General features: G+C 46.9%; 1 protein-coding gene across 1 annotated transcript in view; it reads right to left on the bottom strand.

Moving 5' to 3' along the window:
* The window catches only part of LOC117310570 (polyprenol dehydrogenase-like), a 192,986-nt gene that overhangs the window by 42,986 nt on the left and 124,448 nt on the right, over window positions 1-25,552 (bottom strand). The window contains exon 4 of the mRNA XM_033850271.2: window positions 8,018-8,119. Coding sequence (XP_033706162.1) covers window positions 8,018-8,119 — 102 coding nt within the window. The remainder of the gene's footprint in view (window positions 1-8,017; window positions 8,120-25,552) is intronic.

Below are 25,552 nucleotides of genomic sequence, written 5' to 3'. Positions count from 1 at the left end.
AAGAGCTCCTGTGTTGCACTGTTTCCAAAAAGACATCAAAGTAAGGCAGCAGGAGCGTGCATCCTCTCGGCGAGGGTGCATCAAAAACAGAATCTCCCTCCCACCCAGAAAACCCTTCTGAAAAGGAGACAATTTTATCATTGACTCACTGTGAAAGCAGAGGACAATCAAAGAAATTGCAAAGACGGGAGGACATGTCACCCTCTTATACAGCAAAGTGGCTGAAACCCATCCCATTCACAGTCTGAGGATAAAACTGCTCCACCATCAAAAAGTCTATATATAATAGACGCTGGAGAGGGCGTGGAGAAAAGTCTATATATAATAGACGCTGGAGAGGGCGTGGAGAAAAGGGAGCCTCCTACACTGTCGGTGGGAATGTAAGTTGGTGCAGCCACTATGGAGAACAGGATGGAGGTTCCTTAGAAAACTAAAAATAGAGCTACCAGAGCTACCAGCTCCAGCAATCACACTCCTGGGCACATATCTGGACAAAACTCTGGTTCGAAAAGACACACGCACCCCAATGTTCACAGCAGTGCTGTTTACAATAGCTAAGACATGGAAGCAACCTAAGTGTCCCTCAAGAGAGGAACAGATAAACAAGATGTGGTACATAGATACAATGGAATATTACTAAGCCATAAAAAAAAGAATGACATAACACCATTTGCAGCAAGATGGTTGGACCTAGAGATGATCATACTGAGTGAAGTAAGTCAGACGGAGAAAGACAAATATCATATGATATCACGTCTATGTGGAATCTAGAAAAACAGCAGAGATGAACTTATGTGCAAAGCAGATACAGACACACAGATGTAGAGAAGAAACTTATAGTTACCAAGGGGGGAAGGCGGGGGATGCATTGAGAGATTGGGATCGACACGTACACACTGCTACATTTAAAACGCATAACCAACGAGGACCTACTGGAGAGCACAGGGAACTCTACTTACTGCCCTATAATGGCCTATACGGGAAAAGAATCTAAGAAAGGGTGCGTACGTGTATCACTGATGCCCTTTGCTGGACACATGAAACTAACACAACATTGTAAATCAACTGTACTCCAATAAAAATTTTTAAAAAAAGAGCTCCTGAATTAAATGCTGGATGCATTTGGGTAATTAGAAAACCACTGCATCTTTGGACCCACTTCCTGGATGCTCAGCAAGGGCTTTGGAAGGAGGAGGCCCTTGAACAGGGACACGGGATGGGCAGCCTCCTGTACTCCTGTGGCACTTATGGAAGCCGGGTCAATCACGCCCAACAGCCCTGCGAGCTCCACCACCAGCAGAGGAGCGTCCAAGTGTCTTCTGCTCCCAAAGGCAGGAGGAGCACCCCGGAAAGCACGACACAGCGGGAAACGGTTCCCTCGGGGAGACACAAACCCCGGGAGAGAAACAGAAGGCGCTGACGGTGGTCCACACATATTCACATCCAACCCTCCAAGGATAAAGGCACCCACGGTGCGTCACCAGTCTCCCAAGAGACACATCCGTCGCCTCCTTCTCGGAGGAAACGCCGAGCACATAAATAAGGAAAGGATTCGGGCATCTGCGCCCCTCCCCCGAGAACTGGGCCCCGACTCCCTGCTTTCTTGACCCCCCTGTCGGTGCCAAGGCCATGGCGGCCACTGCTGGGAAGACTGGCTCTAAGTGTACCTGGTCCCTGGTTCTCCATGCTGACTCAGGATACGAATTCACGAACGAATGAAGAACTATACCGAAAACTGGGCTCCTACGTACCTGGCCGGGCAAGCATCTTTGTGATTTCTCAGGGTTACCACGGACATTGATTTGGAAGGAAAAACATAATTTTTAGTAATTCTTGATCTTGAGAAATATATCCACGTGTGTTATGGGGACAACTCCTACAAGGCTAAAACTGAAGTCCTGAGGGCTGGTGACAAATCTACCCGAGTTCTGGCACAGGGATGGGAAACGAGATAAATCCGTACGGATGTGAATAAGTGATAAATACTGACCAGCTCGGCAGGACGCAATCATGCTTGGGTTGGATAAATCCTCAGCTTCTCTCCCGAGTTCCCCACAGCCAGAGAGAGGCGGTCTGGTTCTATTTATGTCATGCTAGCGAGGGCAGAAATATTCCGCGTCTGAAACACCAACGTTTGCAAAATCCTGATCGCTCTCTTCAGGAATAAAATTTAGAAATGCAAAGCACGGAGTCTAGCTAGACGTGGCCCTTGGACGTCTTCTCTGTGGGACGCAGCTGGGGCTGTTTTCCATGAGAGTTGATGGGTGAACAGGAGTTTGTCCTATTAACCCAACTCCTCTGAACCCATCACCTTGGGGCGGGGGTGGGGTGGGGGGGTCGGTAGTTAATATCCCAGAGGAGGGTCCCAGGCATATCGTTTTCAGAAACTCGGCAGACCCTCCTGGACACCAACAGTACCATCGACAGGGCTCCCCTCTGAGAAGTCCTGTACTTGGGAAGCCCATTGGCACCTGCTGACTCAGAATCTCCCCAATATCGGTCCCTTCAGAACTGTCGTTTGAACACAGCAAAGATAGACCCTCGTGTACAAACCAAGCCACGAGATGAATGAGAAAATCCTTCGCTTCCCCCACATCAGCTAAGTCTGCCCCGAGCCCCGGGCACACTGCGCTGGTAATGAATCCATTCTCAGTCTGGACCGGACCCTCCTGGCTAACCCCTGGCCCGAGAGGCATTTATCCCTGGAGCCGTCCACCCATCCTGGGTACCAAGGGGGATGCCCCTTCCTAAGTCCAGGGGGTGCCGACACCTCTGTGGTCCCGTGGCATCTCCGAGAGACACAGAGGCTCTGCCAAGGAGGGATCCCCTTTTTGAGGGACCCGACAGCCTTCCTGCCCAGCACCGTGGGGAGCGGGCATCCATTACGGGCACCAGTATAACCTCCGCCCCAGGGCACATCGTTCCTGGAAGTTGCTGTCTGAACCCACAGAAGCTGTTACTTCCAAGTCCTACAGAACCGGGCTCCTCCCTACAGGGACCCAGGTGGGGGGGGGGGGGGTTCCGAGAAGCACCGTCCTAAGTCTGCAGAAGAAACCGCCCCAGAGGCAAGAATGTGCCCAACCCGGCCAACAATTTGAAAGATAAAGGGTACCACACGACAGGAGCAAACACCACGTGTGACTTCAGCCAATCGTCCTGTAGTAACTGGACTCCCATTTCCGACTCTGGGAAATGGCGGTTCGGAGGAGTCCGGGCTGGGAAATTCCATGCGTGGCGTTTAATTTAATCACACCTAATGACGCCGTCTTCTCTTCACACGACCCTGTGTCACACTGTAAGAGGCATTTTCTAGGGTCAGGCATTTCACAGAATAAGTCTTTGTTTAACGTTTGTCTCCTTGGCTAGAGAATGATTTGCATGAGGTCAAGGGCTCTTGTTTATGGCTGTATGGTTCCTGCGTGTGAATCACCGAGACGATGGGTGTGGTGGGCAGAATAATGTTCCCCAAAATGTTGTTTTAATCTGTGGAACCTGTGACTATGCCACCTGACCTGGCAAAAGGGAGTCTGCAGATATGATTACATTAATGACCTTGACCTGGGGCACTGACCCTGGGTGAGCCCAGTGTAATTTCACAGTCCTTTATAGCAGGGAGGCAGGGGGTCAGACTCAGAGAAGGAGGTGTGAGGACAGAAGCAGAGGTTGGAGGGAGAGGGCGATGTGAAGGTGCTGTGGTGCTCGCTCCGAAGATGCAGGAAGGGGCCATGAGCTAAGGAATCTGGACAACAAAGCTGGAACAGTAAGGAAATGGATTTTCCCAAGAGCCAGTGTCCTTTAGGGGCTCAGGAATCCCACACCGGTTCTGTCGCCTTGAGGTGCCTCTGGGGCACTGACCAAAAACAAGAGGTGCTGAGCTCAGAGGAAAGATCTGCATGAAGGAGTTAAATCTGGGCTGAAGGTCAGCCAACGTGCGGATGAGATTCTCTGCAGAAAGAAGAGAGAGGGTGTGAAAAGAGGGTCCAGCGGCAAGCCTCCCAGGTCCAAATGCAACTCTGTCCTGGTTTCCAGAGGAACGTTATCTGCCTGAGAGCCACGCATGCGGGGTTTAAAATCTGCAGAGAAAAGGAACACGGGACCATCGTAGGATGACTGGAGTCATCTCAAAACTCAAGGGCACTACAGATAAATGCTGGAGACGGTGTGGAGAGAAGGGAACACTCCTACACTGTTGGTGAGAACGGAAGCTGGTGCAGCCACTATAGAGAACAGTATGGAGGGTCCTTAAAAAATTAAAATTGAGCTACCATATGCTCCAACAATCCCACTCCTGGGCATATATCCAGAGAAAACCATAATGTGAAAATATCCATGCACCCCAATGTTCATAGCAGCACTATTTACAGTAGCCAAGACATGGAAGCAACCTAAGTGTCCATGGACAGATGAATGGATAAAGAAGATGTGGCACATATATATATATATATATATATATATGTATATATAATGGAATATTACTCAGCCCTAAAAAAGAATGAAATAATGCCATTTGCAGCAACATGGATAGACCTGGAGATTATCACACTAAGTGAACTAAGTCAGACAGAGAAAGACAAATATCATATGATAGCGCTTATATGTGGAATCTAAAAAATTATACAAATGAAGTTATTTATAAAACAGACTCGCAGACATAGAGAACAAACTTATGGCTACCAAAGGAAAAAGGGTCGGGGGGAGGGATAAATTAGGAGTTTGGGATTAACAGATACACACTACTATATATAAAATAAATAAACAACAAGGACCTACTGTAGAGCACAGGGAACTATATTCACCATCTTGTAATAACCTATAATGGAAAAGAATCTGAAATAGCACATATATATGTGTATGTGTGTGTGTGTGTGTGTGTGTGTGTATCACTGAGTCACTTTGCTGTACACCTGAAACACAACATTGTAAATTAACTACACTTCAAGTAAAAAAAAAAGAGCAAAACAGTCAACAGAGCATTGTATATAAACTAAATAAAATTACTTAAAGTGCTTTCCCTTTAAAAAACAACAACAAATTGGGCTTCCCTGGTGGCGCAGTGGTTGGGAGTCCACCTGCCAATGCAGGGGACACGGGTTCGAGCCCTGGTCCAGGAAGATCCCACATGTCGCGGAGCAACTAAGCCCGTGCACCACAACTACTGAGCCTGTGCTCCAGAGCCCGCGAGCCACAACTACTGAGCCCGTGAACCACAACTACTGAAGCCTGCGCACCTAGAGCCCATGCTCCGCAGCAAGAGAAGCCACAATGAGAAGCCCGTGCACCGCAATGAAGACCCGACGCAGCCAAAAATAAACAAATAAAATGAATAAATTTATTTTTAAAAAAACCCCAGCAACTTAAGGGCGAGGGTGAGTAATGGAGAACACATTGATGTCTTGCCTACGGTATTCTCCCCAGAGAGCTCTCTCCACTGCAGCAAATATTTCTCACTAAAATTCTGTTGACCCAAAGCGGAGATCTGTTGGAGAAAGGCATCAGATTTGGGATACATCATTTTCCCTACTTCCTGGCAGATGGAAGGCTGTACTGGAACTGCAGAAAAGACCCTCAGCGGATATTCAGTTCTGTTGTGCCTGTGTCTATAAGATCTCAGGAATCCTGCACGATGGCAGCATACGGGGCACGCGCTGCCGTTACCGATTCCTGCGGGTGTTAAATATAATGTGGAAAGAAGGTGTGTGGCTCCACACGTCTCCACGGCCCCTCCCTGTAACCCACCTGGACATGTGGCCATCTATAATGTTTTCTTTCTAATCAAGGAGGACACAGACAAACGCCCACCAAAGGAACCCCACCCCAGGGCTGAGGATCCCAGGTGGCCATGGCCTTGGAAAGCATTTATCTCTGCAAAGAGGTCTAAGGCATAATCATTTTGGCGAACTTGAAAGATACCAACCAAGCGTACATTAAATTCATTCTGAACCTTCCCAGAAGAACTGCCAGCAATAACGACACGCAGAGTCCTTTCCCGAGCTAAGTAGAGGGAAATGGTATTAGTTGTAGGTGTTTCATAGGTACCCACACATCAGGAATAAAGACACAGACCTACTAGAGAATGGACTTGAGGATATGGGGAGGGGGAAGGGTGAGCTGTGACAAAGCGAGAGAGAGGCATGGACATATATACACTGCCAAACGTAAGGTAGATAGCTAGTGGGAAGCAGCCGCATAGCACAGGGAGATCAGCTCGGTGCTTTGTGACCGCCTGGAGGGGTGGGAAAGGGAGGGTGGGAGGGAGGGAGACGCAAGAGGGAAGAGATATGGGAACATATGTATGTGTATAACTGATTCACTTTGTTATAAAGCAAAAACTAACACACCATTGTAAAGCAATTATACTCCAATAAAGAAGTTAAAAAAAAAAAAGCCACAGATGCATACGTGTAGCTTTGGAGACACAGTTTATATCCCATGCATTTCCCTTAAGTGGGAATTTCTAATTAAACAAGTGGATTGAACACGGTATCTCTATCTGACCTTGACCCTGACCGCCAACCCCATTAGTATTACGGGAGAAAGATAGAATACGCAAGACAAAGAGAAAGGTGAGGAAATGACAACAAGCAGATCTCGGGAGCCAGAATCAGATGGACAGTGTCACAGCCTCAGGAGGAGGAACGACGCTCCCTCGCCTTGAGATGTGTCCCCGGCATTACGCGTAGGGTCCCTCAGAAAAAGGGGCACCAGCAAAAGGGAGTTCGGAGAAGGGATTAGCGAAAGGATGTTTAGATGCGAAAATGACCCTGGATTATCCATGGCAGGCTCCGTATAACCACGAGGGTCCTAGTTTTCTCTGCCATCCAAAATACGAATACTTTGGGACTTCCCTGGCCGTCCAGTGGTTAGGACTCAGCGCCTTCACTGCCGTGGCCCTGGGTTCAATCCCTGGTTGGAGAGCTAAGATCCCACAAGCCACGGGGTGCGACCAAAATAAATAAATGAACCCATGAAATTGCTTAAAAACACTGGAAAAGAGTAAATCTTAGAAACAGAATAAAAGACATTAAAAAAACCCAAAATACAAATAATTTGACAAATGTTCTATCTATCTGGGGAAAAAGTATAGTGGCTGTAACTCACTGTTTACGTCTATTCCTTTTACTGTATTAATTAATTAATTTAATTATCTTTGGCCACGCTGTGTGGCAGGCGGGATCTTAGTTCCCCAACCAGGGATTGAACCCGTGCCCCCTGCATTGGGAGCACAGAGCGTTCATCACTGGACCGCCAGGGACGTCTCTACTGGATCAATTTAACTATTTACCTCCTTTATATACTGGATTCTCCACATCTGAAAGCAGTGTGTTAAATTCTACCAGCAAAAATGTTTTCCAGGAGGCTTACAGTAGTTTTCGTTCTCTATATTTATTGTTTGGAGATGTTAAACACTGTGTTTCTCTGTGGAGAGTTTGGACGAACTTTTATGAAACAAGTTGACTGTAGCAGCGGGAGACAGAAAGAGGCAGGGAAAAGGGCAGGAAAGTGAGAAAGCAGACGTGTTTCCAACGCTCTTAAGAGCTCAGTGCGGCTGACAACAGGGCTCTGGGTGGTCTGCGGTCAGGGGGCGGGTGGAAGGCAGGGGGAGGGGAGACGTGGACTCCACATGTACGTTTGAAGAGTGCTGGCTGTAAGGATGATGTCAAGAGACAGTTGGGCGTGATGGTCTGGAGCCCAGATAATGACTGTCATGGAAACACGCTGAGGCTTTAATAACATAACCCTTGTGACAACACCCAGCCCTTTGCGTGTCCCTCATACATCTTAGCCCAAGTGGACCTGTCCAAGTTATCAAATCCACAGGACACATCATCACACTTTACATCGTTTCAAAGCAACATCCTAAAATTGATTATTCTGAGGACGAAAGCCAAACGCATCAGTGGAACCAAACAGGGGCAATAATTGCAACATATATTTCCTTGGGAAGCCCGCTTTCCCAAGGGACCGCTAGAGCGCGTGTCTGTGTCTGAATTAACCTCTGGATTTCACCAGAACTCACCGTTATTGACCAGTACGTGCAGTGGGATTTTCTTCATCTTGAACCTCTGGACGAACTGCTGAATGGACCTCATGGACGCCAGGTCACAATACAGAAATTCCACTGGAGAAAAAGACAAAAACGCGTGGTTATCCTCCAATTTACCACAGATGCTAAGACGATTTCTAAAGAGGTTAACTTCTATCCCTCCTGGGAAGTAACACCGGATTAGAGAAAAGAGGAAGGTCCATTGTGGGCAACATACGCTAAGAAGACCCTCTGTGAGTTACGTCCTTGACGATGCCCTCTTTTTGAGTGCGGGTGGGACTGTGTCCTCTCATACGGCAAAGATCCTGGGATGTCACCCCTATGACTGTATTTCATTACATAATATTCCCTCTTGCAAGCAAACTAGAGGAAGAGAGATTCTCCTGCTGTTCTGCAAGAAATAAGTTGCCTCGTTGGGAGAGGGCCATGGGGCAAGACCCTCAGGGCAGCTCCTGGGAGCTGAGAACAGCTCCCACTCAAGAGCCAGCAGGACAGTCAGAACCTCAGACCTACAACCTTCAGGGACTGAGTTCATCCAACAACCACGTGAGCTCAGAAGACGATCCTGCGGTCCAGAGGGGAACTTAGGCCAGACAACCCTTCTGAGTGGAAGGCAGTTTTCTGGGTCATTCTGCAGCACTGTTGTCCTTACACTGTCGCAGCTGGCTCTGCTGAAGGATCGCTTTGGGTCTCCCCAGGCCCAGCTCTTGGTAAGAGGCTCACAGGGATATCTGTGGTCCCAGGACCCAGGAACAGAGGGGAGTACGGTTTCCATATCCTAAGGACCAGCACCTACTGTGCCACACATCTCAGGGGGGAGACATGCCTGCAGGATTTTGCTGGTTTGTGGTTTCTGTAGGAAGTTTTAAATATAATTACACCTGAGATCCAGCAAAAGTACTAGCTTGGGAAGGAACATATTTTGCAACACATGTTAGTGTTCACTCAGAAGAGACATTTTAAGATAATCTTGAGCACAGAGAATGGAACCTCTGTGGGCCAAGTCACACAGCCACTGAGGACAAGCGAGTGTAGATATTTATTACAGTATTTTCCCTAAAAATTTATAGTGGGAGTCGGGGTGGGCGTGCTCCTGGATCAGGGTTACTCAGCGTGGCCTATGGACGGGCACCATCCTGTGATCTGCTGGTTACTAGCCTGCCAGAGGACACATTCAGAAATCGAGGATGCGTTTAGAAATTAAAAAAAAAAAATCAACAGTCATTTTATGTTTGCTGAATCCAGTAATTAAAAAAAAAGCAACACTGGGCACTACCGTTTTGCATGTTTCTTACACGTATTTTTTCTCGTAATTCCTTTCTATTCTGTCTCCAATGGCATCAGGCTGTGACAGACTGGGGACAAGGGAGCTTTGCCACAGGGCGTTTGAAAGTTCTGCTCTAGAACACGGTGCCACCTGGACAGGCATTCCTGACCCACTGTTCTAACGTTCACCTGAAACGCTCCCAGGAATGTAAAAAAAAAAAAAAAAAAAAAGAGGAAAACTCCCACTACTGCTAATAACGCGAACCTATGGTAAAAGGATGGGTGGACCCACACACTCAGCTTCCAGAAACAGCACTGTAACTGGATCTCTGAAATGTCAGAAGATGAATTTTCCCTGCTCCTTGGGGGAAAAGGGTCAGAAATGACCAGAAACATGAGGACGGATGTTCCAGGTTGACAGCGCTGCCTCTTGAAGGAGCTACTGGGCTTTGCTTCTTTTCTGCCCATTCTTGTCATGAGCGCCCACTTTCTACATCCTTTGAGGAGCTGCCCCCCACCCCTCACCTCTCCAGCAGCATCACTGGCAGGATGATGGGGTGACGCTGCACAGGGAATGTGAGCGCTCCAGTCAAGCCGTACCGCTGAGAGGACCAGACTGTTCCCTGCGGACCAGGAGGCTTTAAGCGCTCCATCCCTGAGAAAAGAAACGCCCAAGACAAGCTGCAAACTGTGAGCTCTGCCCCCCGTCGAGCCGAAGCACCAGGATTGATCACTGACGGGATATGGGGACTCATGCACGCTAGGGGCTCACCTAAAACCCAAGTAGGGGCTGCATCCCCCCAACAACGCATACAGTGAGAGGGGACGGGGTAACTGACACGGCAGGGCTCCTGGCAGGGAGAAGGAGACACAAGTGACATTTTTCATTGTACCTGTGATGCCGTCACGAACACCTTCACTTCTATCTGGATAATGAGAGAAATGAAGGTTGCGATGTTTTGAGAAGGGTCAAGATACCCGTTAGGAAATAAGAAACAGAACGTCTGCCATGCAGAGGACTGGCACATAGGAGGTACACCAGTTGTCTGGGTAGCAAAACAGGAAACCCAGGAAGCAGGTAGGGGTGCAGTTGGAAAGGGTAAGCGTGAACCCCAAGGGGGCTGGTCAGGATGCAAAACCAAGATGGTAGCCTCGTATGGGAAGACCACACTCAGCGTTCTCCTGCCTATTTCACTATAGAGCTTTTTAAAGCAGGGATTGAAAATTAAAAGGCTAAAAAGGAGAAATCAAGCAGGGCTGGCCCTACTGACATAAGGTGGGGAGGATTCAGGACTAAAGTATCAATGGGGCAACGTGCATCGTTATCTGTGGGTCCAACGCCCAGTCAATTTGAAGTCACGATCGTCACGTGCCGTGTTCTCAGAATAACACAATATCGCAGTCTGTGTCTCAGGAACCCTTGGGAATGCGGGGAGAAGGGCACAGAACCAAAATGGTTATGGGAGAAATGAGTGTACGTCTTTGAGCATCTGACAGATCGACAGACCAAAAAAAAAAGAAAAAAAGACAGAAACAAAGACCCAGAGAAGACTGTGGATAATATATTTGACAAGGTTGAAAATGCAAATTTACAAACAGGGACGACTCTATCGTAGGAAGAAGATTTTAAAATGATAGGTGTGTGCTTCTAACGATATTAATAATATGCTAGATTTACAAGTCAAATATGAACATCTCAAGGAAATGAATGCTTTTCTGAGAAAAATGCTGATTGTTACGACCTAATCAAGGAAATTAGGACTGATCAGAGCAACGAATATGGGAGAAAGAGAAAAATTAATGAAAGAATGACATCCAGAAACGGCGGGGACGGTGTCCATGGTATTTTAGCAAATTTTGTCTGACTTTCAAAAAATAGATAATCCCACCTCTATTGACTGATTTAGAACACGTGGGCGGGGGGGAAAGCCTGAGTTGATTCTTTTTATGAAGTGTGCCTTGTTCTGATACAAAAATCTGCAAAGAAATAGCACCAGAAGGAGAGGGGAGTTCACATCAATACTCAGAGAAGGAAAAAATCACGAACAAAAATGTAAATTAAAACATTTCCACTGGGATAAACATAAGCACGTACGAGAAAAACACAAGATGGTTTTTAGAGAGGCTGCCTGTTCAGAGATGATTTCTGCCGTGAAAGGGCTCCTAGCATTGGTTCTGTGCATCTCACCATAACCACTACCCGCCTTGGAACCTAACAGGGGTAACTTTAGGGCCACCAAGACCCTGAAAGGCTGAGAGGCACCGTTTATGATGAAGGGGGTTCAGGTGAACATGAGGGCAGCTTTCAAATATCCCGACACCAAACACAGCCCCTGTACACGGGGCCAGTGGGTCCCGGAGAATCTGCCCCCCCTTCTCCCCAACGGGGAACAGCAGACACTGTCTGGGTCCATCACAGACGAATTCGGGGAGCTGCCGGCTGCTACATCCATGCCAGGCAGGAAGGCAGCTTCCGGAGTCCTGGCCCTGTCTTCACTGCAGACAGCGGAACAGGGGCCCCCAAAGGACCAGGATGCACCCAGGAGAACAGCTCGGTTATCACAGCCTGCCTCCCACCTTTCCCTGTATTTCTCTATGTAAAAGACAGAGGGGAAAGAGCACCCATAAAGCGATATGAAAAGGACAAACAACCTCATGAAAAAATGGACAAGAGACACGAGCAAGCACGCCCCAGGAGAAGAAAACTGAATGCCAAATACACACCCTAAAAGACACGCCATCTCAACAGCAAGTGGGAAATGCAGATGAAAACCAGCAGACGTCCCTTCACAGCCACCAAGGTGGCAAAAACGCCAGACCTCGCGTTATCAAGGTTGCTGAGGACACAGAACACAGCAGTACGTGTATGCATTGCTCTTCGGAAGATAAACTGGTCCAGATCTTTGGAAAAGAATGTAATGTTACACAATCATTTTGAATATGCGTGTAGCATTGGACTGAGCAATTCCACGCCTACGCGTATATACCCTAGAAAATGTCTCACCCCTGTCCACCAGGTGATGTGTATAAGAACATTTGTATGCGCATCGTTGCTATGGGCAGAAACAAATTCACCAGAAATAGATCAAATGCCTGTCAACCAGAAAAATAATAAGTCATTCCTTAAAAATAAACGTGACGTATACACACCTCTTGGCTGTTCTAGACAGACAGACGGACTCAAGTCTGCTGAGACGTAAGATGCTATTTTCTAGGTAGAAGCAGAACCAAGCTGCCCCTAAAACCAGATACGGAAAACGGACGGAGGAAGATTATCCTGTGTGTGCGTGTGTGTGCGCGTGAGAGAGAGAGAGAGAGAGAGAGAGGGAGGGAGGGAGAGAGGGAGAGAGGGAGAGAGGGAGAGAGGGAGAGAGGGAGAGAGGGAGAGAGGGAGAGAGGGAGAGAGGGAGAGAGGGAGAGAGGGAGAGAGGGAGAGAGGGAGAGAGGGAGAGAGGGAGAGCGATCCCAGGCACACAGTGAGAAAAGTGAATAAACCAATGGGCAATTTTCTCTCTGGTCCTGCTGGTGACGAGCACCCTTCCATGGCTCCTAAACAGGGGGATGTCTCCCCAGGACATGTCCTGAGAGGGGTGCGTCTTCCCGGAATAGGAGGCTGTACCCAGAAAGCATCCTGAGGACAGCTCTGCATCAGGACCAGGACACGCATGCGGAATGAACTCCTCGCAGCCTCTCTTCCGGAAGCCCCCCCAACCCCGCAAGGGCGGTCTTCCCGGAGCAACTCGGCATCACTGACAGCATCTCAGGAAACATCTCAGGAAGCAGCCGCATTCGGAACCACGGGGCCTGGCTGACATGCTTTCTCGGGGGCTGTGACCCCACACCACCACGAGGTGGATTTGCTTTTTCTCTTTGACCAGTGCGGGCAGACCTCGTGGTACGGCATCTCAATGGACTGTGCTTTGCAGATGCTGTGGGTTTTTTGGGTTTTTGTTTGTTTGTTTTTACAAATGGAAGGTTTGGGGCAGCCCCGTGTCCGGCAAGTCTGTCGGGGCCATTTTTCCAAAAGCAATTGCTCAGTTTGTGTCTCTGGGTCACATTTTGGTCCATCTCGCCGTATTTCAAACATTTTCGCTAGGATTCTGTTTGCGATGCTGACCTGTGATCAGGGATCCTTCCCGTTACTACTGCAACAGGATATGGCTCGGGGAAGGCTCACAAGGGAAGGGAAGCAACTTTTAGCAGTAAAGTCATTTTTATTTTTTTATTTATTTTTTTTTTTGCGGTACACGGGCCTCTCACTGCTGTGGCCTCTCCCGTTGCGGAGCACAGGCTCCTCGGCCATGGCTCACGCGCCCAGCCGCTCCGCGGCACGTGAGACCTTCCCGGACCGGGGCACGAACCCGTGTCCCCTGCATCGGCAGGCAGACTCTCAACCACTGCGCCACCAGGGAAGCCCAGTAAAGTCATTTTTAAATAAAGGTATGTGCGTTGTTTTTTTAGACACAGTAAGGACCTATACTGTATAGCACAGGAAACTACTCAATATTCTGTAATGGCCTGTATGGAAAAAAAAAAAAAAAACTAAAACAGAGTGGATACCTGTATATATGTAACTGAATCACTTTGCTGTACACCTGAAACTAACACAACATTGTAAATCAACTAAACTCCAATAAAAATTGTAAAAACAAAGACTTTTTTAAAGTCACACGTGAATTACTTTTAATCCACGTGCAATTTTTTTTAATTAAAAAAATTTTTTTTAAATTTTAATTCAATTTTAATTTTTATTTTTGGCCATGCCACGCAGATTGTGGGATCTTAGTTCCCTGACCAGGGATTGAACCCAGGGCCCCAGCAGTGAAAGCTACGAATCCTAACCACTGGACCGCCAGGGAATTCCCAAGACATAATAAGACTTAACAAACCACAGTCTAGTGTGAACGTAACTTTTAGATGCACCGGGGAACCAAACAATTCGTGACTTGCTGTATTATTGTGATATTCAATTTATCGTGTGGTCTGGAACCAAACCCACGATACCTCCCAGGTGTGTTTGTACTCCTAAAAGGATCAGACCATAGACAGCCAGCCTGTACGGCCAGCATCTGAGGAAGCCGTGAGGCCCCAGCCACTTGGTTGCTCTGTGTGACAGCTGCCTGTCCCTGCAGGTGAGGTCAGTGGGCACAGCCAGGTAGGTGCACCTGAGCGGTCTCACCCACCTGCCTTGGTCCCTTGATGCCTGTCTGTGCACATCCACTGCCCCAGCGTCACCTGTTCTCATGGTTCATAGTTCAAAATCCCCTTTTTCTTAAGCCTAATGCTCTCCTAGTTGAAGTATTTCTGCTCCGTCCATATTCCCTTTTTCTAAACTGTCAACTGAAAAAAAAATGCACAACCAAAAGTTGAGAATTATGTTTTATTTGGTGGACTTGCTGACGACTTAAGCCCGGGATACAGCCTCTCGGGTAGCTCGAGGGGACTGTTCCAAAGAGGTCAGGAAGCAGCCAGGGTATATAGGGGTTTTTGCAACAAAGACCAGGTAGTTCAAACATCAAGAGATTATTAAAGAAACCAGACATCTCAAGTTAATGAATCTGGCACTTTTCTATATATGGGAAGATGCAGGAGTCTGAGCTCATTGAAATCATTCCTCTGATATGCACCTTAACTCTCTGGGGCCAGGATCCTGTTTCACGCCATCCTGAATCCCCTCAGGGCAAAGCACTGGGGCAGCCAGGATCCTGGTTTTCTCCATCCTGAATCCCCTCAGGGCAAAGCACTGGGGCAGCTGCAGTGGCTGAGGGCTTGACGGCTGCAATATCCTTTGTTTAATGAAAAGGCTGGTGACATTTTTTTGTCCACATCACAAATATCTTGGAGATCCAATGCTGTCTTACAATCACCAGCTGCAATTTTTTGTTCCCCCTGTGCCCACCTGAGCCTCAAACTCACCCTTCTCAAGCAAAGCCCTGGTCCTCAGGTTACAGGGATTCCTCCCTACAGACAGACATTTTTAGGACACACACATCCACCTCCAGGGAAGTTTATTTCTTTAAGTCTCCCCACTCACTTTTCTCTCTCTCCTTGGAGACACCAAACCACCACCACTGAACCATCACAGGAAGACGTTACATTCAACCCCAGAGTCTCAAGTATAAAACCACTGCCACCACCAAAAAAGAGTCAACAACAACACTGGTAAAAAGCTTTGGTAAAAAGGCGTTGAAGTTTGTGAAATTTTCAGGTTACAGATTATTCAAATGTTTATGGTTGCCAAGTATATTTGGAAAATGCAATTAAAGTGAGAACAGTCTCCATCGACCCCAAGACAAGTAACAGATACCCCAAAGCACCTTACAATTAAAGACAAAAGAATGACCTCCAACTAACTTGTAAGCCAGGTGGTTAGAAGGCCATCAGCGTCTTACTTGGAAACAGGAGCTTCTAAAGAGTTTCAAAAGCAATTCGTACTCCCAGGAGGTAAACGGTCCTTCTGGGGATCTTATTTAGTTTATCCACCCACAGAGCTGGACTAAAAGTAACTTCCACCCAGCCCACATGATCACAGGCCCCTAACTAGTGTAGGTTTAGCATGAGTGTGTTACCCACTGTTCATGGATTATAACACGAAGATGACGTGAGCATGCCTCACAGCCAACTACAGCGCTTCGTAACTCATCACAGGGTAAATGCAAATTTAATTGCAATGAGATATCACCTCATCACCTGCTGGAATGGCTACTATCAAAAAGATAACAAACAAACGCTGGAGAAGGTGTGGAACCCTCCCACACTATTGGTGGGAGTGTAAATTGGTGCGGCCACTAGGGAGATCAGTATGGAGGTTCCTTAAAAAACTAAAAATAGAACTACCCTATGACCCAGCAATCCCATTCCTGGGCATATACCCGGAGAAAACCGTAATTCAAAAGGTACACGCACCCCTATGTTCACAGCAGCACTATGCACGACAGTGAAGACATGGAAGCAACCTAAGTGTCCATCGACGGATGGATGGATAAAGAAGATGTGGTCCATATATACACTGGAATATTACTCAGCCATAAAAAAGAATGCAATCATGCCATTTGCAGCAACATGGATGGACCTAGAGGTTACGTCACACTAAGTGATGTAAGCCAGACAGAGGAAGATAAACACCATACGATATCACTTATGTGTGGAATCTACTTTACAAAAAAGATACAAATGAACTTATTTACACAACAGAAGCAGACTTACAGATATCGAAAACAAACTTATAGTTACCAAAGGGGAATCATGGCGGGCAGGGGGAGGGGGGTAAAGTACTAGCTTGGGATGAACACACACACACAGGACTATATATAAAATAGATACCCAACAAGGACCTGCTGTGTAGCACGGGGAACGCTACCCAATAGCCTGTGATAACCTTTATGAGAAAAGAATCTAAAAAAAAAACAATGAGGGCTTCCCTGGTGGCGCAGTGGTTGAGAGTCCGCCTGCCGATGCAGGGGACACGGGCTCGTGCCCCCATCCGGGAAGATCCCACGTGCTGCGGAGTGGCTGGGCCCGTTAGCCATGGCCACTGGGCCTGCGTGTCCAGAGCCTGTGCTCTGCAATGGGAGAGGCCACAACAGTGAGAGGCCCACGTACAGCAAAAAAAAAAAAAAAACAATGAATATATGCGTATGTATAACTGAATCACTTTGCTGTACACCTGAAACTAACATGACGTTTTAAATCAACTACATTCCGATAAAATTAAAATATGTTTTTAAAAAAGCAGAGAGTAGAATGGTGGTTACCAGAGGTTGGGGTTTGGGGAAAACAGGAAGATACTGCTCAAAGGGTACAAATTTCCAGTTATAGGAAGAAAAAGTTCTGGGGTCTAACGTACATCATGGTGACTATGGTTAACAATACCACATTATATACTCAAAATGTGCCAGGACAGTAGATCTTCAATGTTCTCATCACACACACACAACAAAATGGTAAGCACGTATGGTGATGGGTATGTTGTGTGTGTGATGGGAACGCTAAGGATCTCCTGACCTCGTAAAATTACAAGTATGTAATACAGCACTGGTTCTGGTCATCATTTCAAAATGTACATGCACATTAAATTTTCACACGGGACATCTTCATAAAAAGACAAAACACTGCAGTGTACAACCTAAGATCAACTAATCAGTCAATCCATCAGTGAATGACCTCAGTCACAGCAAAAGAAAAAAGAAATTCAAATACTCCAAGAGTAATGTTTGGTGGCCAGAAATGGAAAAAAGGGGAAAAATCCAACTCCAATATACACCCTCTTCCCGCCCACGTGACCAGCACTCTAACTTGTGAAATTTTCTGTCCACTAGGAGGCAGGACAACACCAGTCATGTGGGGTTCAGGGTGGAAAAAGTTCTTCATAAGCAGCTTTTATTGAGATGAAAAGACTTCCTACCAGGAGAACACAAACAAATGTACAAAGATGTCCAACTTCCTTTGTTGCTCTCAGGATCCCCTTTCTTAGTCCCTGGTGAGAAAGTCGTGTGGTTACTTTACTTGGGTGTACACACCAGCTTTAACAAGTTGAATCCAGGGAATAAAGGCGCCCATCTGCCTGCAGGGCTCTCCTCACTCTGCCCTGGATTGAGGGCTTGAAGAGGGAGCCATGGGTATCAGCTACCTACACTGTGTAACAAATTGTCCCAAACTCCCTGGACGGAAACACCACCCATTTACCATCTGCCAGCTCTTTATGCCAGAAGTCTGAGTCGGGGTGAGCAGGGTCCTCTGCTCTGGGTCTCACAAAGCTGAAACCATGGTGTCAACAGGGCTGGGGTCATCCTCTGTGGCTGGGGATCCTATTCCAGCCTCACTCGGGTTGTAGGTGAAATTCAGTTCCATGCAGTTGTAGGGCTCAGGTCCCGTTTTCTTTCTGGCTGTCGGGCAAAGGGGGCTCTCAGCTTCAAGGGGTCACTCAGCTCCATGCTGCATGGCCCTCCCAAAACACGGCTGTCAGCATTTTCTAAGCCAGCATAAAAATTTCTGCTTCTGTTTCAAGTCTCTCTCACAGGGTCACCTGTTTAGGCCAGGCCCACCCAATGGTCTCCCTTTTGATTAACTCAATGTCAACTGATTTTGGACCTTAATTATATCTCCAAAGTCCCTTCGCTTCTGTCATACAGCATAATCTAACCATGGGAGTGACACCCCCATCATCCCTGGGCCCCACCTACAGAGAAGGGGAGGGGATTACATAAGGCATGCACACCTTGTAGGGAGGCAGGAATCTTGAGGCCACCTTCGCATAATGCAAAGCAGTGCTCCTTTATTTGGGGTCCCCTCTACCCAGTTCCATCAGTAGGTCTCCATCGGGAGGACCTCCCTGTCACTTTTGCTCTTTGCTCCAGGGGAAGTCAGTGCAAACGGAAAGTTACATGAACAACGACCTAAAGGAAGGTTGTACCCACAGGGAGTAAGAGGTACCAATTATTAGGTATAAAGTAAGCTCTAAGGATACAGTGTATAATATGGGGAATACAGCCAATATTTTATAATAACTTTCAAAGATAATAACATAGGTAAGTACCAAATCAACATGCACTACAGTCGCCGTTGTGTGGTCACCATTTATTACCATAAACTCACACATGCAACATACACGTTCCCTAATGCTGAACGGCCCGAGTAGAAACTTTCTTGTTGAAATAAGATTGAATCATGAGATCTCCAAACTACTTAAAATGTGAATTATTGGTTGCATTGGAAGTTATGACCACAGGCGTAGAGCATTCCCTGAACTCTCCCTGTGGGTTGACTGTTTCCTCATCCTCCCACTCACCTAATTTTGTTATAAATAGGAATGAGAAGACCCTAAAAGGTCCACCTTCACCTCCCCGCTATGAATGTGTGCCAGGACCCGTACTACCCAAGCCTGCTCAGTGCATACGACGGCCCCATCCCATTCCCCTTCAATGACGTGGTAGTGCTCAATGCATATGGTGGCCCCACTCCATCCCCAAGCAACGAGCTGGTAGTGCTCAATGCATATGGAAGCTCCATCCCGTTCCCAAGCAATGACCTGACACTCCTCAAGGCCATTCCACCCCCCCGTCCCCTACAGAACACCGTCTGGACCACAGACCTAGCTTCCCATGAACACAACCTCACATTTCATCTTGCCGTTCTGCCCACCTCCTTTTCCTTCAATGAGCTCCTCTGAAAAAACTCCAGACTCCGGGAACCCCTTCCATGACCTGACGTGCCCTATGATGCTCAGGTTTTCAGAGACGGGGCGGATAATGAGACACTCTAACTCCCTCAGCATCTGTAAACTTCCTTGGGCGCCGAGGGAAGCTACAGAATTCACCGCCATCAGCAGGATGTCCGGGTCACTACAGTCGCACGTGTAGAAGGTTCTCGGGCTTATCTTGTGAAAACTGGAGTAGGGAATCATTGCAGTAATAGGTTTTCGTGTCTCTACATTATCTAAGAACAGGAAGTTTTTGTTTAGTTTTCCTTTTGGCTACACCCCGTCTCCACGGACACGCAGGCAACCCCAGTATGTGGTACCCACGGTTCCATTCTATTTTATTTTATTGGGGTACAGTTGATTTACAATGTTGTTGTTCCATTCTATTTTCAAGAATATTTCTTTTCAAACAAAAAAAGGAAGCAAGGAAGCGAAGGATGGAGGAAGGAAAGAAGAAAAGGAGAGAGCCGAGGAAGAGGTGTCATTATTGTCTTTCTACTGGGAACAGAAAAAACCCGGGTTTAGATTCTTTTTAATATAGAAGAATTCTTTTTATTTGCTCACATTTTAGTGACGGTAATTGGTGCCAGTGTCTTTTTCACTCATTCTCTTTGTTTTATCAAATAAACTAGTAAAAAAAAAAAAAAGAATATTTCTTTTGAGATGCTGTGTTTTTTGTCTCTTCTTTCGTTGATGCGGTGTATCACACGGATTGATTTGCATATGTTGAACCATCCTCGTGACCCTGGGATGAATCCAGCATGGTCGTGGCGCATGATCTTTTTGATGTACGGCTGGATTCAGTTTGCTAGGTTTTGTTGACAATTGTTGCATCTACATTCATCAAAGATACTGGCCTGTCATCTTTTTTGGTCGTGTCTCAAGACTATTCCTTGAAGGAGGTGCCCTGGGATTGGTATTCGCTGGCCACGGTTACTGTCTCTTCAGCTGGTATGCATGTCATGGAGGGACAGACGGAAACGTCGCAGTTTTATCCGTCCCACTCAGAAATCACCGCACTCCCGGTCCCAAGCACATGCCTCGCCCCACCTCCGTCAGCCAAGCCTGAAGCTCCGATCGCGACGGAAGTCTCAGCACGTGCACAATAATGACGATCATTTCCCTGAGGATGCCACAGCGATTTTCTGCATCATTTCCCTTCCAGGGGCGTAAAGGACACATTAACGTTTGGGAGAACCTGTTCATCGAGGCTGTTAAACCTTCCCGAAGAACAAGCAACATCAAGAGACAAAAACGTGCTTTGTTTTTCTCCAGATGTCTGCAGTTCTGCCCGACAGTGGATTTTTTTTTGTTTATGCACACAATCGTCTTCTGCAAGTCTTTCATTTTTTTCCCTTTGCTTTTCAAGAAACAGTTTTGTTTTGGACTAGAAAGTATGTAACAGGGACTTCCCTGGCAGTCCAGTGGTTAAGAATCCGCCTGCCAATGCTGGGGATACAGGTTCGAGCCCTGGTCCGGGAAGACACCACATGCCCTGGGGCCACTAAGCCCGTGCGCCACAACTACTGAGCCTGTGCCCTAGAGCCCACGAGCCACAACTACTGAGCCCACACGCCAACACTGAGACCCGAGGCAGCCAAATTAAATTAAAAAAACAAAAACAAAAACAAAAACGAAAGAAAGGACATAAGAGTGGGTGGCCTCTCTTGTTTTTCTCCCCCTCGTAGCTTGCAAAACTACATTCTCTGGAAAAAACTGAGGATTTCTGCAGGCAGCTTTACAGATTAGTAATACCTGCATTGTTTCACATTCCTAACTGGAAAAATCTCTTGTTTTTCTGACTATAGATCAATTTGAAGTCAATTGCCTTATTTTTATATAGTAACTACATAGTACTACACACTTCTAATCTTGCCCTATGTTGGCACGATGTTCAATTATGTCCTGTCGACTAAGAGTCCAGCTGGAGAGCCAATGATGGGCAGAGTGTAAACTACAATCTTTCTAAAATCTGGAAAAATATTCATTGTGAAACACGTCTGGCTCCAAGGAGTACTTTTTCAGGACTTTTCCTGCCAGTCGTTCCATTTTCCAGTATTGATCAGCACTGAAAGTGAACTAGATTGTGCTGCTCAAACTTTAGCTTAATTTACTAAGTGGTTTGTGTGCAGGAATGAAGAGCAGAAAACCCCACCATATGTGATGGTATATTCTAATGCAACATCCATTGCAGCTGGGCTTTCTTGACCAAGCCACTTGTCTTAATAAAACAGGACAGTAATGAATCTCCAGAGATACTTTTAAAGGGAAATCCAGACTGATTATAAATCGCTGAGGTGTGATTCTAGGGTGTGTTTGGATCCAGTGATCCAGGGTGCGACATGAATTTCAAAAGCTTGTATTTCTTTTTACCAGCATGTAATTACCTACATCTGATTTTTCTTTTGTGAAATGCAAACTTAAGGTCCTAATCTTGTATTTCTGCTTAGGTCCTTTTCGTAAATGAACTTCAAGAGTTAGTTCCACTTACTGATATCCGGAACAAATATTAGAGGATGGTATGGATTTAAATTCCTAAATGCTGTATATTAGGTTTTTTTTTTAATACTATCCACAACTAGCCCTCATAATTGTATCTTGCAGTGTTTCCTTAGTAGCGCCTTTGTTGTTTATATGTAATGGCCGTTTTTACTTCCCCTTCACTCCCCATGACAAGCCCGTGGTACTGAAATAAGTGCTGGATTTTGGAAATGATTTTCCTTACATGTAGTTAGAAAGAGAGAGTACTATCCATGCAGAAAAAGATACAGATAGAATTCCCATCTGAATTTGAAGCTACATATTAAAAGAGAGAGAGAAAGAGAGAGAGAGAGAGAGAGAGAGAGAATTATCCATGCAGAAAAAGATACAGATAGAATTCCCATCTGAATTTGAAGCTATGTATTGAGAGAGAGAGAGAGAGAGAGAGAGAATTATCCATGCAGAAAAAGATACAGATAGAATTCCCATATGAATTTGAAGCTACGTATTAAAAAAGAGAAAGAAAGAGAGAAAGAGAGAGAGAGAGTGAGAGAGAGAGAGAGTATTATCCATGCAGAAAAAGATACAGATAGAATTCCCATCTGAATTTGAAGCTACGTATTAAAAAAGAGAGAGAGAGAGAGAGAGTATTATCCATGCAGAAAAAGATACAGATAGAATTCCCATCAGAATTTGAAGCTACGTATTAAAAGAGAGAGAGAGAGAGAGAGTTTCCTCTTGCCTAACTTGACAGAGACATGCCCACAGGTGACAGCAAAGTCCAGCCAAAGCAGCGGTACTAACATAGATTCTGCCGTAACCAAAGCATCGTGCATCCCACACTGTGCCACACGGAACACGGAACCCCGGGCTGAGATGTGTGCTTTTGTGCGATGCTGAGAGTAGAGTCCTGTCCTCGAGGCATCCTGACTAAGACTCGCCCTGCTTTAGCTTCCTGGGAGATGAATGCAGCCATAAGACAACACATCAGTGAGATCGTGAGCTCACCTGAGCCTTTTTAGTGCTGTCACAGGCACCTGAAAAAACATAGGATACAGACGATTTTGTTAGATTTATGATGTGTTTTTTGTTTTTTTTTTTTTGGCCACGCAGCAGGCAGGATCTTAGTTCCCCGACCAGGGATCGAACCCAGGTCCCCTGCATTGGGAGCATGGAGTCTTAACCACTGGACTGCCAGGGAAGGCCCAGATTTATAAATATTTGAAATAGCAAAAAAATATATATCAGGACATTCAAATAACTCCATGGCCTGCCTAGAAGCAAGCTTTACCTTGAGACCCCAGAATAACTGAGAACGCCAACACAATGATCTTCCGGCGTGAACGATGGGCCCTCACAAGGTCATAAAATCAAGGGGAGGTCTGCACTCCGCAGGGGCTGGGGGAGGTAAATTGACATCTTTGACTGAGAAACTAAGCAGCTAGGACCATGCATGCTCAAGACAGCAGCACAGCACAGACAGACACACACACCATCCTCAGTGAGGCTGGCTGAGCAAATGGGCAGATTCCTTGCGCTGGGACAAAATTCCACCAGGATCTCTCACGTTTCTGCGTTTCTTGCCTGTGAGGCACTGATCGCCCTCTGTCCTGAATTACCTTTTCAAGTATTCATATAGCGAAACACCTAGAAGATGAAGACGGCATCTCGCTCCAGACCAAGTGGGCCAAAAGTTTAAAAAAAAAAAAAAAAAGTGGGATTGCCTTACCCCTTCCTTGTTCTCCGATCCAAACAGCCAACACCCTGCAGTGCACTTAAAAAAGTGTTCTCTCATTTAAGAAAACAGAAAAAGTCCTAGTTATCTTTTCAGAAATTAATTTCAAAGTCGTCCTTCTTTGACAAGGATCTGCCCGGTTTTCTTTAAGGGGCACGATGAAAATGTTCCCATTTGTCATAATATTTGCTCCGAGGAACAATGTGCTTCAGATACAGATGTTGTGGAGATCCTGGTGCATTAGTTTGCTAGGGTGCCGTAACAAAATTCTGCAAACAGGGTGGATTAACAACAGACATTTATTTTCTCCCAGTCCTGGAGGCTGGAGTCTGAGATCCAGGTGTGGGCAGGGCTGGTTCCTCCTGAGGCCTCTCTCCTGGGCGTGTGGACGGCTGTCTTCTCCCTGCGTCCTCACAGGATCGTCCTTCCATGTGTATCTGTGTCCTGATCTCCTCTTCTTATAAGGACCCCTGTCCTATGGGATCAGGACCCACCCTAGTGACCTCATTTTACCTTCATCCCCTGTTTAAAGACCCCATCTCCAAATACAGCCCCATTCCGAGGTTCTGGGGGTCAGGGCTTCAACGTGTGAATTCTGGGGGCCATCATGCGGACAACCCATGATGCCCGTGGATTGAGACCCAGGTCACCTGCGCTGAAGATGTTCTGTACTTGGGCTCCTCCAACCAGATCGGCTTGGTCCTCCTTGGGACCAGTGACGCATGCTGTGGGGATGTCTGTGCAGAGTGGCCAGGGAAGTCGTTGGTCTTAGAACAAGGCAAAGCCACCCGGACCACACAGGCCACCAATGGGGCTTGGCTAGCGCCTTGATGGAACCGCGAAGCCAACGCCATCACCCCCCCCCCCCCACGCAAAGTATTCTTCAAATTCAAGAAGGATGGACGGAGCTGGAATTGAGTATTTCCCTGCCCCCAGGTCAGGGAGGCACTGGTGAAGTAATTTCCCTTGAGGGCAGACAGAGAAAGAAACCCTCTGAGCTTGTTCCAAAATGGAATTCCTGCAGAAGGGGACGTTGCTCCAGTCTTCACCATTAGAACCTGGTGGGGTTCCTGGAGGTTCTGCATGAGAGGGTAGCCTCCTCCAGTCCTCATAAAAGACCGGGTCCCGGGGAGTTTAACTTCTCAGGCTTGTCCACAATCACCAGCAAGGCTGAACAGCATCCCACGGAGGTTCTCAAATGCACCAATTCAAGTCCAGGCACATCTTCCCCTGAAGGACGTGGTTCATCTCGACGGGGCAGAACAGCTCCATCGTTCAGTGGCTTTGCAGCCTAACTGCCTGAGTCCCCATCCCACCTCCAAGGCTGGGTAACTCTGGGCAGGTCCCTCAACCTCTTTCAGCTCTGGGGTCATATCAGTCAGCCTAGACCACCATAACCAGAGGATTAGGGGGCTTAGACATTAGAAATTCATTTTCTCACAGTTCTGGGGGCTGGAAGTCTGAGATCAGGGTGCCGACATGATTGGTTCTGGGGAGGTCTCTGTTCCTGGCTTGCAGACAGCCACCTTCTGGGGGAGAAACGGACAGAGACAACAAGATCTCTGTGTCTCTTTCTATGAGGATGGTAATCCCATCATGGGGTCCCACTCTCATGACCTCATCAAACCCTAATCACCTCCCAAAGGATCTCCTGATACCATCCCGTCGGGGGTGCGGGCTTCCACATATGAATTTTGGATGGACACACATTCATTCCATAGCAGAAAAAGAAAACCTTCCCCTTTGGGGGCTGGCATGAGCTGAAAATACCCCAATATGCCCAGAACTCAGCGCAGCACCTACAATTCAGTAAGGGGTCCAGAAACAT

This window comes from Tursiops truncatus, chromosome Y (assembly GCF_011762595.2).
Source record: "Tursiops truncatus isolate mTurTru1 chromosome Y, mTurTru1.mat.Y, whole genome shotgun sequence".
NCBI lineage: Eukaryota > Metazoa > Chordata > Mammalia > Artiodactyla > Delphinidae > Tursiops > Tursiops truncatus.
Note: the sequence above shows the minus strand (reverse complement) of the source record. Positions and strands in the feature narration are given on the sequence as shown.